Source organism: Danio aesculapii, chromosome 13, assembly GCF_903798145.1.
Source record: "Danio aesculapii chromosome 13, fDanAes4.1, whole genome shotgun sequence".
NCBI classification, from domain to species: Eukaryota; Metazoa; Chordata; class Actinopteri; order Cypriniformes; family Danionidae; genus Danio; species Danio aesculapii.
Window position 1 is genome coordinate 35,526,771 of NC_079447.1, and position 16,516 is coordinate 35,543,286.

Here is a 16,516-nt window from a genome sequence, read left to right on the forward strand (position 1 = left end):
CTCCTAAGCCACTATAAATACCCTATGTTCCATATAACAGCCTTCTTTGTTTTGAAGAATCCCCCCTTCCACCCCTACTCCTCCTCCTTTCCTAGATGGGTGGCACAGTGGCCCAGTGGTTAGCACTTTTGCCTCACAGCAAGAACATTACTGGTTCTAGTTCTTACCAAAACAACCAACGTTTCTGTGCGCGAGTTTACACGTTCTCCCCGTGCTCACGTGGGTTTCCCCCAGGTTCCCCTGTTTCCTCCCACAATCCAAAAACATGCAACTTCAGTTAATTGACTAATCCGAATCGGCAACATAGACATGCACCTAGTAAGTAGTTATCTCTTAAGAGCAACCACTGTCTGTTCATTAGCTACTACAGCAGGGGAGTTTTAAGATCTACCTGAGCTCAAACTCCCCTCTCGGCTTGCAAATGCGAGGGAGCCCCAGACGAGGATCTTATGAGCTCAGGGCTCTCTCCTGGGACAGCTAAGTGTGAACTCTTGAAATGCGAGAGATTGAGACAAATTCCATATGTTCATGTGCACATTCAACATCATTCGCATCGCCCAGTGGAAATTCACCTTTATTTGCATGTTTACATTGGCTTTATATGTAACCAAGTCATGCAAATACTTTATCCCGTATTTGGTGTGAACCCTGCATAAAACCTGGCACTTGTGTCCAGTGTGTGACCCCTTACGAAGCTTTAAAAGCTCTGCGTGAGCAATCGTAGAGGCGCAGGTACATTTTTACCAGCTCTGCTACTTGACCCTTCAGTGCATGCATGGTGCTAACTCGGTGTTGTTAAATTGGATGTTGTTCTCCTGTCTGACCTCGTTAATATGATAGCAGTCAATTGCAGGTCAAATGCGGTTGAGTTCCAGACCACACCCACTGATTGTGTAATCATTACAGACCAAATGGGAGCTCAAAGGTGTTTAGGAGCCAAAACGAGTCCCCGAAAAGTTAGCTCAGGTGAGCTGTTTCGAATTCTTGAAATAACTCAAAACGAACTTTGTTTTGGACGGATTTTGTTTGGAATTTTAGGTAATTCGAAGCATACTGGGCCTTAGGTTTTCTGATTTATGAATTTCATTTACTTTAGGATCCCCATTGATGACAGCAATATCAAACAAGACAAAACAGTTAATTCTCAATGAACAAAATCAAGTCCCATCTTTTTCCAAGTTTGAGAGCCATTTTATGTGGATATATACCGTATATCTGACTATTGCAAGTCCCGTTTAATGCCAACTTTAACAATTAATGTCATCCAATGTATCCCCTAATTATTAGGCAAAGGGAAGATGTACATACTGTCCCAGACTGATTTCAGCGACAGGCTAGTCCAGCTGTCACCGCAGTGTGAGTTGTCGAGGTGAGCTCTTGCTCATTGTTCTAATGAGGGTTGAGGTTCACACTGAATGTCTCTTTCTCTCATGTCCTAATGAAGGTTTGAGCTGGTCTGCTTTAAGCGGATGCGAGTCTGGGTGGCCCGTGTGCACAGCTAATGAATAGAGCATGAGTGAGAATAAAAGTTGAATGAATCTGGTCTCTATCACAGAGCAGGTCCCAGCTGAGACTGCCTGATGCTGCTGCTTCATTTTTCATATCAGACTAATGTGGGCCGCAGAGAGCCTGCCAGCATTACACTGCCATGGAGCTCACTTTACCTCTCCTTTTCTCTCTCTATCTCTCTCTCTCTCTCTCTTATGAGCCATGGACTTTTAACCACTGGCCTCCACATTGTCATCTTTTTTCTTTTCCTCACCTCCTCTACATCTCTGCCCTAATTATTTTTTTCATCCATTATGGTCTATGTATTCATGTGTTTTTTTTTTTTTTGCTATCTTTTTCCACTTAGTTTTTTTCTTTCATTCTTCCATCCCATTTGTTTACTTCATTCCTTCCATAGTTTCTTTTCCACCATTTATTTGCATCCTTTCACCCCCCCTTTGTGATTACTTTCTATTTTATCCCTTCCTTTTCCTCCCTTTCCTCTTTTGCCCTTTCTTCTGTCTTATTCTCTATTTTTTTACTTTCCTCTTGCGCTTTCTTTTTTTCATAAAATTTTTTCTACGTCATTCCTTGCTTCTCTACATTCATTTTTCCATCTTTCTATACCTCATTGTATGGCTTTGTATTGTATGCATTGCATGCCTCTCTCCTTCAATCATTTTCACTCGTTTCTCACTTTCTATTCTTTCTTTGTCTTTTCTTCCATTTCTTCCTCTTTTTTTTCATTCCCGTTTTTCTCCCTTCCTCACTTTGTTAATTTTTATTTTGAGAAAAGCAAAAATGCCCATTTATACCATCAGAAGAAAAACAACTAAGTAAAAAGACAGGGTAACATTTTATTTTGACAGTCCATTTGAGTATTAGTAGACTGTCTGCTTAATATCTGCTGATACTGCTCCTTCAACAGACATTTAACTGACTAGAAAAAACTTTGCAAGTACATGCTTACACTAAGCCTAACCCCAGCCTAACAGTCTACTTATAATCTAATGAGAATTAGTTGACATGTAGATGCAATGTAACAAATGGACCATCAAAATAAAGTGTGACCAAAGAGAGAATGTAATGTTGAAAGGGTGTTTGCTGCTATGATTAAATTGAGGCTTTTAATTTATATTTGTTTTATAAAGCTATGGAGTTGTTAAACATTTTCGAAGGAATACGGTGTCATGGAAGTGTTTTGTGTTATGTTGTGGAGAAATGAGATTTGTTTTGCACATTTTATGCAAGTAATATTTTTGTTAAATGGCACCTATGATGAAAATCATCTTTTGTAAGCTGTTTGGACAGAACTGTGTGTAGGTATAGTGTGTCCAGTCATATTGGCATGATATAAAGACAATAAGTCTCTTTTTTTTAATTTCCTGATGTTAAAAATAGGACCCAAATCTCTATCATTTTGAGGCCCACCGCAATGTGATGTAGGAGTGCAGTTTCCCCACCCACCGAATTGACTGACAGCCGCCTATTAACATATCTTCGCAATAACATGTATATTCATATCAATCAGACAGGACATCCGCAAAGCAACTGGGATTAAAAGATTTTTAAAACAGAGTATGTTTGTAATGAATTACAGTGATTTTACCGTCTTTACTTTATCACCCCAGCCGTGTGGACAGTACAATTATAAAAGATCAATCCCAAAACGTCCAATTGAGGAGGTTAAATCAGGTTTATTTTGTACATTAACATAACGGATATGTATAAAGCAGTGGATATGAACGTGTATCCCGTCACATTTGCCATGCAAAAAGTTGAAAGTGCTGTGTGTGTCCGTGGTGTGAGTGTGCGTGAACTTTGTGACGACATTGTGTGTGACTCACCGAAAGGCTTGAATTAACTCCACAACAAATACATCGAATAGACATTGGGAAACAGAGATGGGAGGGCATCGGCTGCGTAAAACATGTGCTGGATAATTTGGTGGTTCATCCCACTGTGGCGACCCCAGATTAATAAGGAGACTAAGCCAAAAAGAAAATGAATGACTCATTGGGAAAGTTCCTACTGTAGTATTTCTCACAAACGCTACGTGAGATCTGCTTCCTTCCTGTCTGTCACTCTGCTGTTTATCTGAGGCAGTAATTGAGGCACACTCTGACAGGCAGGGAGAACTAAAGGCACAGGCAACAAAAACAGCTACATACATCAGAAACTTCTGTATAATAAATAATCTGATGGATGTTTTGAGCTGAAACTTTACTGACACATTCTAGAGAAACAAAATACTTATCTTAAATCGTACAAAAACGGGGTAAAATGGGTGCCCTTTAAAGGGTGAAAAAAATCCTACTCTCTTTTTCTCTCTTTTTTCATCATTCATATCATATAATTTCTTTCTTTCTCTTTCTTTCCTCTCATTTTTTTTGTCAAACTGTTGAAAACCGTATTGAGAATTGATTGATTTTTTTTAGCCTACCAATAATTTTGAAGAATTTAAAAACATATGTTGCCTTAAAATGTATGGTTGAAGAAAAGTTTGGTAGAAGAAAATGGTTTGTTTTTTGGGTTGGTGTTGAGTTGATTTTGTGATTTTTGTATTCATATCATATATGCTTGACCTTTAAAAAGTTAGAAAATATCTTTCTTTTCATTATGTTTACTATAAACATTTTCATTATAGACATTTGGGACTTTCTCTTTATTTCTATATAATAAAGACTGAAGAATCAAAGGCTCTCTCTTTTTCTCTCTCTCTCTCTTCCTTTCTGTTTTGTTTACATTTCTCTCTCTCTCGCTGCTCCATTATTACTTCTTCCCTGTTTTTTTCTTCCTTCCTCAAATACTTTCCTTACTTTTCCCTTCCATCTATTGTTTGCTTCCCTCCCTTTATCCTTTATTCAAGTCTTTCTTTTCTCCCTTCCATATACATGTCCATATTTTTCTCTACTTCTTCCATCCTTCCATTCCAACTTGCTTCTTTCCTCTCCTCCTTTCACATTCAAGGGACTCTTCAGTTCAGTCTGTTTTGGCGAGATGACTTTCTCATCCATCATTAAAGGATTTTGCAAGCTTGTGATCAATACTGAGCCAATATTCTAGACTCTGGTGCTCATTATATCGCAGATTTTAGATGCAAGTACATCAGAGATTGCTGTAACTAAATCGAACTATTATTAGAGCCTTTCTGTTCACACACACTTACATGCACCTATGCATATAGACCATTTCAATGTGGTGATGTCCCTGGCCCATGAACACTTCCTTCTTGTTGTCAAACTATTTCATAACTGTAACAAGAGGCAATTTAATCATAGCTTAATATTAAAAAAATATTAAAAAGTATTTATCAATGTGAACATTTCAGTATTCTTGGAATCTTTGGAAATTAAAAAAGTAATACCGGAAACAGATTAGGACCATTGTTAGTTTACATCCCTCAAAATGATATATATATATATATATATATATATATATATATATATATATATATATATATATATATATATATATATATATATATATATATATATTCCAAGGCTAGTTTAATTCAGTATAGTACATTCAAAAAAGGTTCATGTCGCGTGACCAATATAATAGGATACCGAGATAGTAAAAACAAAAACACACACATACAAAATAAATACAAAAGTACATATTTGGATAAGTGAGCCTTTTAATTTGTGACTGCCAGTTACAAGGTCATTACGATAAGAATATTTTTAATTAACTAGTTATTTTTTAACTTGTTTCTTTATCTTTTTGTTGTTATTAATATCATTTCTTTGTGTAAATCTCTCCCGCTCTCTACCCTCCCTTTTCCACTTTTGTTTGATGTTTGTTGTCTCTAGCGAGGCAGCCTGCTAAACATTCACAGTGTTTGAGTTTAGAGCAGCCATCATTAAAAGTCATGCATGAATGACCGACATTACTTTCATTACTTTGAAGAAATCGTTCTCCGTCCTATCCCCAAGAGTTTAAATGTTATTTTATGTGCGTCTGCCAGGACTCAAGTGTGCCTGCGAGTGTGTATGTGCACCAGAGAGATGATGAGTAAATGGATCATTATGTGCTGCCCTCGGGGTCCATAAAATTCCGCTCATGCCTTAAGCACCCCATAAACTGAGGCTGACAGACTGACAGCTTTAGTGGTGTGGCTCCTTCACAAATAAGTTTCTAAACTTGGTACACTGCTATTTTGAGTCAATGTAATGAGATGGGAGAGAGATGAGAGAGCCAGGAGCAAAAAGCCTTGATTACAAAAGAAACATCCCACAGTTTAGTCGTCTTTGTTGGGTCCAATCGGAGAATCTCTGGCCCGAAATGAAATGTTTGTTCTGCTTTTGACAGGTCCCTAATGCATGCCTCGTTTTGTAGGAAATGCAGTTTATCGTGAGCTGTGCCGATGAACTCCAACTATGCTATAGCCAAGTACATTAAACAAAGCGCTCATGTTTTGCTGTTGTAAGCTATTAAGCTCTGCCCTATTAATAACTCTTCACTGCTAATGCTTGGCACAGAAGTGACAAAACACATTGTGATCAGTTCCAAATATCCGTTCCAACATCATAGCACATAATCGGCATAGTGTGTCTGTGCAAATCACTGACCTGCAGCAATGGAGGCCAGGCGAACATAATCAAAACCCCGCTCAACAGGCTCGTAGGGGTAATTCTCCACCAAGCTCAGCCCTGTAAACACACACACACACACACAAACAAGGATTTGGTGGCTATGGTAACAGAGTATTTTGCGTGCGTGTGTGAATTAATGAGACTGTCTCAGGTAAAAGTTCAGTTTGAAGTAATGCTTCTATAATGCTAAACTGGTTAGCGTATTAAAACACAGCGACTAATTAGCATCCATTGAAGTGGTTCCCGGGGACCGTGTGGGTGTGGGTATTAGAACTTGTAATTGCATCATTGTGCGAGCGAGTGCTTTGTATGTGACAAAAGAAAACGATGAATATGGATTGGCTCTCACCGTGCAGTACGGACTGCTTGAGGCTCCAGTAAATGCTAAGACAGTTCTTCTCTCTCTTCATACCCCGTTTGCATTGGCATCTGTGCAGGGGACTGGACATGAGGGCCGTGACTGCGTTCTCGCAGTGGTTTCGTGCCCCTGGACCCAGCTTGACGCTTCCTCCGCCTGCGACGCACTGCCGCAGGGTTCTCAAACGCGGGCTGCACGCTTCATCGCTGGAGCATGAATCCCCCGCAGTCAGACAATCCCATCGGCCTCCGGACACCAGCCACGGCACCCCTGCAATTTTCAAAACAATTTGGTCTGTCAGGAACACTTTACAATAAGGTCACATTATAGTATTTAATGTTAGCTAATGCACATCCACTTGTTATTGCAAAATAATCTCTTGCATCACACAAACAGTTAAAAGCATATTACATTTATAACCAGATAGTGTTGAGGTAGTACAATATAGATCTTTAAGAAAAATGTGGAAACACTTTCTAAATACTGTATTCTACTGTAACTTTATAATTACATGTTAAACAGCAGTTATTCCTGTATTAGCAGACTGTCAACTTCACCCTCAATTGAAAATTCTGCCATCATTCACTCACTCTTTACTTGTTCCAAACCTGTATGAGTTTCTTACTTCTGCTAACCACTTAAGAAGATACTTTTAGGAAAGCTTAAATCTTTTAACCATTGATTTCTGTAGTAGTTTATCCTACTTTATTTGTCAATGGTTCTTTAAAATATCTTCTTTTGTGTTTCACAGAATAAAGAAACTCATTGCGTCTTGGAATCACTTGAGGGTGAGTTATCAGTAGTTGTGTAATGGATCACAAATCTCACGGTTCGGATCACATAAGGTTTTTTTGTCAAGGATCGGACCATTTTTCGGATCGGCCAAAAAGGGGAGGAGACAAATGTAATTTGCTTTCCATTTATTACACAAACAGTACTGCAAGACACTTTAGTTTTAACAAACAGAAATTAGAGCCTGTAATTTAAATAAAAAATAAAATTAAGAAACAATCAGCTGAATAAAATAAATAGTAAAATATTTAATACTGTGGAAAAATTCACTGTGACTACCACCAATACTGTTGCTGCTAACGCTAAATGTATAAATCTGACATTATAATTTGTACTACCCATATTTATTTTTAGTCTCATTTTCAATAAATGATTGAGACTTAAAACTTCATGCTTCATTGTTGGATGTATCATTTTTGAAGAATTATTCAGTGGCATATTTTTGGTGGCTGGTTAAATAATTAATAAATTGATGGCCTATTGGTAAAATAATGTAATTGCTGCATACAACTTTCATTTTTGAAGCATCAAGGTAAATGCATATGTTTGTGATTTTAATCTTAACCATAAACATCAGTGGTTGTATCTAACCTATAAACGGTTATTCCAGTACTTCTGTATTATTTGACTGTTTGTAACTTCATAACATAGTCAAGACTAAATCTCTTTTTTGATCACAGAAATCACAATTTCAATGCAGCGATTCGAAGGGTTAATAAACACATGCAAATCATTTATAAATTATCTTGCGTGGGTTTTGAGATCCTGATCTTTTAATGATTAATCATTAAGCTTACACCAAATGTATTAATGCAGGCTAAAGTAGTGACAGAAAACACCTTTAAAAAACTAAGAAACCCACCACATCCTGAATAACCTACCACAACTTCTTCTGTAATAATTCTATTTACAGGAAAACCATAATGCTTTCATACAAGTGATTTGAATGACTCGAGAGGCGATTTCTCTGCAATCATTACAAATTTAGTATAAATTTAAAAGTTAAAAAAAATTTATTAATGCGCGGGTCACGTTTGTTCTGAACCATGGGTTGTGATCCTTACGAATCACGGATGAACCGTGATCTGTTACACCCCTAGTAAATAGTAATTTTACTTTTTTTGGGTGAATTATTTCTTTAATATCTGCTAAGTAAGGGATAAAATACATCCAGGTGGTCATTATCACAGAATAAATCCAGACAGGATTATCAGCAATACGATTAAAAGCAGAAGATGTGCTTTAAAATGTGCTTTATTCAGCGAAAACCACCTGGATGTAGTTTATCCCAGGGGTTCTCAGACTATGGGGCGTGCACCTATTAAGGGGGGCGTGAGACATTGAGGCGTGCACTCGAGTAAATTATGATGACGATTTTTATGCGTTCACTAGAGCCAATATGACTAACGTTAGCTCCACAGCTAACTATCAGGCACCTGTAAAGTAAAATATATACAAATAAAATAGACCGGATGCTTATTAAAATGAATGATGGTGAATGAATGAAAGTCAATCCGGTGAGCCCTCTGACAAAAAAGTGCCCTTCTGAATCAAATCAGCAGGATGCCCTTCTGGATCTTTCACTTACTTTAAAGACACTACTGACTATGTTTACATGGACATCAGTTATTTGCCTTAATCTGAATAAGACAATAATATAGTTTTGGTGTTATGTAAAGTGCTTTTTGAATGTTGCATCACCAGCCTATTCATGTCTCCTGCAGAGGCTTATGTAATTTTGGGTGTTTTATCTTTAATTTTTCGACTTTACTGCAGTTCGTTTAAAGTTTCACTTTCACTTATGAACATTTCATTCAGACAAACTGGGTATTAAACGCAAATATAAAGTAAGGACTGGTGGAAGAGTGTTGTTTTAATAGAAAGCCAAATGGAAAGACAAAAAAAGCTCTGCATTTTGTGATGTGTGTATGCGTGTGGTCCTTTACTGACAGCTGTGTGTGTGGATCTTATCACAAAATGTGGAGAAAAGACCTACATGACGGTAATAGTTTGATTGCGGTGTTTACTTCAATATTACCACTAATATATGTCCTACAAGTTTGAAAACCCCTGCTTTATCCCACTTATTACATGGCTACTTTCCAAAAAAAAGAGAAAATGACAAAACATTGTTCTGAGCCATGATAGTTTTTAGAAATATAATTTTTTTTTAAATGTTAAACTAAATTATAAACATTCTGCATGACTGATTTATATGAAGCATGACATAAGACAGGTAGTCACGTGCAAGGCATTGTAAGAGAAATGTACTGTATAATGTTATACAGTAACACCACCAGAAGTCTGTTACAAAAATACTTTGACCCACTTCATAAGACGACCAACCTGGCGCCACATGGGTTAGTTTGATGATAATATTTAGGTGCTTTTGGAAGCTTAAAAAAGCCACTATCAAACTGCTAGAGGCAACTTTTCACTACACTCAAAAGAAAAATGATGTTTGCTGTTTGTTTACACTACTTCTTTAAAATGAGCTGAAACAACAATTCTGGAGGTATAATGTTCAATCCACTTAAATTTGTAAACGTTAACTCAATTCCTTCATATTGCCCCAACACAAACCCACAAAACAGAAAATTTTTTATATTGTATTCTGTGTTCATCTGGTGAGTAAATTATGCTGGTACGTTTTTTTAATGAACAATTCCTTTAACCTCACATTATGCTAAAAAGATACACCATATGTTGTTAAAATGTTCGTGATATTCACATTCTGGACAGTCTTGAAATTATTGTGGACTACATACAAGTTGTACTGTACAAAAGTTGTAAACCGCGCACTGGCTGAAGTACAGACAGTTTATCATCTTTACAGTCCAAGCAAAGTTAATTCTGGAAAAACTTGCTCTGTATTGTGTATTACAAGAATGCGCAATGTTAAGAGTGGTTATGTAAACCAGTCGCGTGCTGTTTATGTCCAATCAATGACACTGACACAGCAAATATGCAAATAAGAGCCCAGGATTTCAGCTCATGAATAGTCAAGATTAATTAGTATGAGTGGTGTGAAACGTGCAACTAGAAAACTCAGGAATCCTATTAGCAGGGTGTAAAATTACTACTGCAGATAGTAAACTACCGTAGTGCAAATTAAGAAACCCTCCAAGGCTCATTCTAAACCCTACCCATAAAGAAAATCCTCATAAGCTTCACATGTAAAAAACGAACAGTAGTTTTGGAACATTTTTATGTGAAACCAATATAAATCACAAGTTCACTCTCCATAAGAACAAATACAGACGTGTGTGGAAACGTGAATGTGATTACATCGCTTTCATGTGATAATGTCTCAAAACCACCAAGGCTTACAAAATATGCATTTTCAAATATTTTATACATAAGTAATCACATTAAAAATTTAAGGGTTATTTCAGAGATCGTGCAGCATTGTCTGAAGAGCAGAGCCTGAGGTTGGTTTGACAATTGTCTGAATTCCATTAATGCAATGTGTTGCTTTATTTAAGGAGCAATGGCTGTGCACTTCAGCATACTGATGGTCTCTTAAATTATTTTAGTATATGCAGATGTACTTTTAATTAGCATTTAACAGCAGTAAAAGATAATGGAACTGAGTTTAAGCGACAGAAACTTTTCTTAATTAAGTCTCTATTGTACAATTAAGTGTTGGCTTTACAGGTCCATTCAGGAAAAACCTGATAGCAGTTCACAATATATAACACTAGAGCCTTTAAGTAGCTTGCAATGCATGATGTATTCATCTTACACTTACACCCATAGGCATGACGATTAATTAAAATGAAATTACAAACATGATCTCAGCATTAGCGGAAAGAGTACTAAAATAAATAAAAAATTCACACAAGTAAAAGTACCATTACATGTAGTGCGAGTTAAAGTATCTGTTGTACATATTACACACAGTATGAGTAAAAAAATAGCCCTTTTAAAAGTACTCAGGAGTAGTGATTAGTGAGTATTACACTGTAAAAGGGTGATGCATTTACATGTAATTGTGCGTGTATATGTAAACGTAACATTCTGTAGTGCATTTAGTTATTGTTTAAGGCCATTTCTGTCATCATACAGTAGACATCCATCATCTTCTCATCAGTGACATGCAGTCTAAATAGTCTCTGTATCTTCATGGACAATTTTAATGCTTAAAAACTGTTTGCTGCAAGCAGGGGCGGACTGGCCGTCTGGCAATTCTGGCAAATGCCAGAAGGGCCGGAGCAGTTTTAAAATGTGGGCCGGTCAGGTTTTTTTTTTTTTTTAATATGTATTGTTTTTGCATGCTGGCAGCTTTTATCTCTTGCAAGATGTGAATATAATGCTGCTGTTGATGACATCAACAATAATAATAATAATAATGATGATTGATAATTATAATAATGATACATGTTAAGCATTTGGGCCAATCGGCGACGGCCGGCCGGTCTCGAGATGGGCCGACCCAATCAGAGGCTGTGGATTACGCTGATGTAATCAAAATCTGGCAACGTTAATGTCAAAATATGGACCGTAAAAAAAGGAAAGGCGGTGCTGAAAAGGTCAGAGAGAGCAAGAAAAGGGCTCTAAAATCAGATGCTGCCAAATGCATAAAATTAACCGAAATATTCGCGAGAGGAGGTGTAAATGCATCGGAGGACAGTAGCGCGGTAGAGGAGGTAAGAAGGGAACAGAAAATAAAGCAGGTCACACATCGGATGCGCCGCAACACGGCGAGCACATGACAGTTGAAAGTATGGCACATCAGACGCGCATATTCACATGACAGCTGCCGACTTGTGTACCTTAGAAACTTTTGTTTAGAAATTAGAATTCTGAAATGCATGGCGTTGCGCGGCGCGACGCGTGCGTCGCCGAGCAGCGCTTCGGGTGTGTGACTGACCCCCTTAATTATACTAAAATATAAATAATAATTCATTTTAATGTCATTCACGCTACTTCTGACAGTTTTTGACAGTAACCTACACTGTGTTTAACAGTTAACTCAGCGTGGAACTCCCATACATTTTAAAATATCATTATAAGCAGATAACGTGGAATTTAGGGTATACACAGAACAGCTATACTGTATCTATAGTACTGTAGGAATTTGTAGTCAACTCTAAATACATAGCTAGTCTTTAAAGTAAAACATTAAATACATGCATATGTCACAGTATGTAGGTGGAACATAGACTTCTTTTACAGGCAATATTGTAGTATATCTATGCAATAGTCAGACATTGGCTTGCTTATGTTCTTCCTTTCCTGACCCCTGTGTTCATCTATTCAAACTAGAATGTTTCTGGACCCAGTGGCAGTGCAGATAGCCTGAATGCTGCAGCAGCGTCAAGTGTCATGGAGGTAGGAATACAGCCGTAAGAGAAACACACCCTGACACAAATGCTGACAGTTTCTTAATACTGTGTACAGAAAACTGATATAGAAACCACAAACCAGTTAGGGGTGTTCAGTGGGGGCTAGTTCACCACAGATGTCTGGTCAGTCAGAGGCAACGAGCTGCAATCAATCCAGAATTCTTTATTCTTTTTCCACAAAGTTTCCAACAAGTACTGAGCATGCAAGTGCTAAACATCACTTCGGAGTATCCATGTAGGTTGGTGTGTGTGTGTGTGGTCCCGAAACAAATAAGAATAAACTGTCTGATTGCCAGAAACACTTCAAAATAAAAGCTCATGTAAGCCTTTTTAAGACTGTGGCTAATTAACGATAAATTAACCCCTATGATAGGAGTAGCCTGTGAATGTGTGTCACACACACACAAATGGAGATGCAGCACTAGCAAAAAAAGCTATATATCATGAAGGATTAAAAATGTACAAATCTGCTAGTACACACAAATATTTCTGCTTTTTTGTTATATATTGTATTGCCTTTTGTGCTACTGTTATTACTTAAGTGTAATAAAGTTTTTTACAGACGCTAGGACACATTTCTCTATATAGGACACTTTTGCAAAACTCTTGACACAGTGAGCACAACAGAAGTCTATGTGGGCTGAACTAGGGATCAATTCTCATTGTTTTGGTACAAAATGGATTTAATGATTACATCTCTCAAATTTCATCAATTCTTTTCTCACTCAGACACAACAACTGACAAAATTCTTTGGACATACAGGACATTTTGCACATGCTGCGTGCTGCGTGTCCATTTGTGTGTAAAGCTCTGTGTGTGTGTGTGTGTGCGTGAGACACATTCAAAGGTCACTTCTATCATATAATAGCAGACAAACATTTTTTTATTAAGTTTTACTGTATGTATACATTTTTTATAAAGAGGTTGTTTTTGTTCCAGTCACATACATTTAAATGTTTTAATATCTATTACATTTGGCACTGCGTATATTATTTCACTATCTGTACACTAATATAATGTGTGGATGTGCGTGTCCATGGGTGGGGCTGTGTCGGTGTGGTAATGTGGGCTGGTGTGGCTACAGTGCCAGGGCTGAATTTTTGTCCCAGTCCGCCCCTGGCTGCAAGTCTTAAGGGCAGATACAGCACTAAAAACGTACTCAAGGGAAAGTAAAAGTACACATTTTTAAAACTACTTAGTAAAGTACAATTCCTGAGAAAAACTACTCCGTTACAGTCGTGTGAGTATTTGTAATTTGTTACTTTACACCACTAGATCTCGGTTACATCTCAGTCCACAGCTATGTGATTAGTAATGTCCTCCAAAGGCCAGAGGGCGCTCTTAGATGAAAATTACAAAAATTCATGAAGAAAACCATGAAATATCCTCATTGTTACATTATAAACAGAAGATTTAATGGCTTTAATAGATTCAGCATGACAAAAAAAAAAAAAAAAAAAAGCAAACATGACTACTGAGCAGTGTTTTGGCACGTTCCTTTACAAGAGTAATTAGTTATAATTACTAGCAGGGCCGGAGTGGGACTCCTTTCCAGCCATGGAGTTTCAAGCTTTAGACCGGCCCACTTTAGTTCACAACTGTTTATATTGAAATAACTATTTCCAATTCAGTGCAAATAGAGTTTTATATATACAATTCAAGTCAAAATTACTAGACCGCCGTTCATTTTTTCCCCCCAAATTATTTTTAACGGAGAGAAGTTCTATACAGCTTAAAAAGTGACATTTAAAGGCTTAACTAGGTTAATTAGGTTATAGGCAGGTTAGGGTAATTAGGCAAGTTATTGTATAATGATGGTTTGTTCTGTAGACTATCGAAAAAAAATATAGCTTAAAGGGGCTAATAATTTTGACCTTAAAATGGCTCTTAAAAAATTAAAAACTGCTTTTATTCTAGCTGAAATAAAACAAATAAGACTTTCTCCAGAAGAAAAACATTATCAGACATACTGTGAAAATTTCTTTGCTCTGTTAAACATCATTTGGGAAATATTTAAAAAAGACCGGCCCAAAAACTGACCGGTCCACCGGGAATAACCTAGTAACATAAATATATAAAAGTACAAAATTACCAAGGAAAGTAACCATTGCGTTACTTTAAAAAAAAATTGTCAAATAACTATAAAGTACATATAAAACAGTAATCTACACGATTTTATTGTTGTTGTGGGACAATGTAAGTGACAAACATCAAATTCAACATTTCATTATAAATATTAACACATACATTCTTGCCTTTCACCTCAACCAGGGAAAAGTAGTTTTGCAGTTTGCAAAAGCTGTCTTTAAACTTGATGGATTTGCCATCGTTCTCACTCCCGGTCATTGGTGTGCGTGACTGACTGTGCATGTGTGAACACCTGTACTACTCTGCCAACTGCAATTTATTACATATATATAATAAACAAACTACAGTCATAAATAAACACAATGGAGCAAATATTAAAGTGAAATAAACCACACCTTATGGTTTTCTGGAGAGTTTAACAGTATTCAGGTACAGAAATAATTCAATAAAATGAATCTTTATTAAACTTTTACGCACTACTAAAATGCTTTAAACTCTCTTAAAATGTGAACATAGTCACAGATCTTAAAAGCAAATGCAGATGATAAACTTTCACTCTATTATAATTCAATTCTGCAGTGTCTCCACAAATCTTGTGTGTTTTGACCTGTGGTTTCTGACCCAACTCAACATTGCATATCTTGCGATGAGACTATTGCGATATCCAATGTTATAATGTGCAGCCCTATAACCTAAGATTTAAGATTAGCTTTCGAATAGCCAGTATTTGCAGCGCAAGAGTCATTGATTGAAATAATTCTGAACACTAAATTGTCATAATATATATTGTCGACCATATTGTCAAAATCCTGAATGAACTTGTTAGACCATAAGGGTAAGAATGAAACCATTTACTGATCCAATTCATGTTGTCCATCATTTTACTTTATTCCTTTACTTGTGTAAACTACTGTTTATACAACAAATGGCATTTTTATGACTAAAGACATGTGATTGTCTGTCAGATCTAAAGCATTTGGCCGTATCATCCTAACACTGCACTGTTTCACACCACCAACCCCTCATCTAAATTACTGTACAAGTGTGAAATATTCCTTTACATGTGGTTATAAGTGGCCTTATGTAACGCCTGGGTTCACTTCAGGAAGGCACAGGATTGTAGGAGTAATAAATACTTGGATTTATTAACAAACACTTACATGGAAGAACACTGGAATGACATGGGATGAAAACAAGCATCAACATAGACAGAGATCAACTGAAAATACTGGACCAAGACTGAATAAAACGAAAGCTTCCATTCATACGCACGCGAATGCGTCAGACCGGAAACGCAAGGTCATGCGTCAAGTTTCGCAGGTTGCTGCAGTGTAAAGTTCAAGCTTGGTGAACTCTGACCTGCGAAATCGCATCACTTGACATGAGACCAATTGAGGATTAAAACATGACCTCTCTGGACAGAAATTTAAAACATGGAGCAATCGGTCGCTTTTTTAAATGTCTAATCATCTTGTTAAATCCCGCCCCTTTTCGCAGCGCCATATGATAGAAATTCGCACACACAAAGCCTAGTGGGACCATAGCTTAAGGGGTATAAATACACAGTGACATGATGACAATAATTACACATAGGGGATGAACACAGGTGAAACTCATGAGACTGACTGGTGGCAGGAAAACAAAACAAAGGAACACATTATGAAAGTATGGAACCTGACACCTTAAAGGGATAGTTCACCCAGATATGAAAATGATGTCATTATTTACTCATCACCCACTAGTTCCAAATCTGTTTGAGTTACTTCTGCTGAAAGCAAAAAATATATACTGAAGAAGTTATTTCTGGAGTATTTTTTGTTCCTGCTATGAATGCCAATGTCTG

General features: G+C 37.0%; 1 protein-coding gene across 1 annotated transcript in view; it reads right to left on the bottom strand.

The window, feature by feature from the left end:
* gfra4a (GDNF family receptor alpha 4a) overlaps window positions 1-16,516 on the bottom strand; it is an 85,326-nt gene that overhangs the window by 51,931 nt on the left and 16,879 nt on the right. Inside the window, 2 exon segments of the mRNA XM_056471481.1 lie at window positions 6,063-6,143; window positions 6,436-6,714. Of these exon segments, the coding sequence (XP_056327456.1) occupies window positions 6,063-6,143; window positions 6,436-6,714 (360 nt within the window).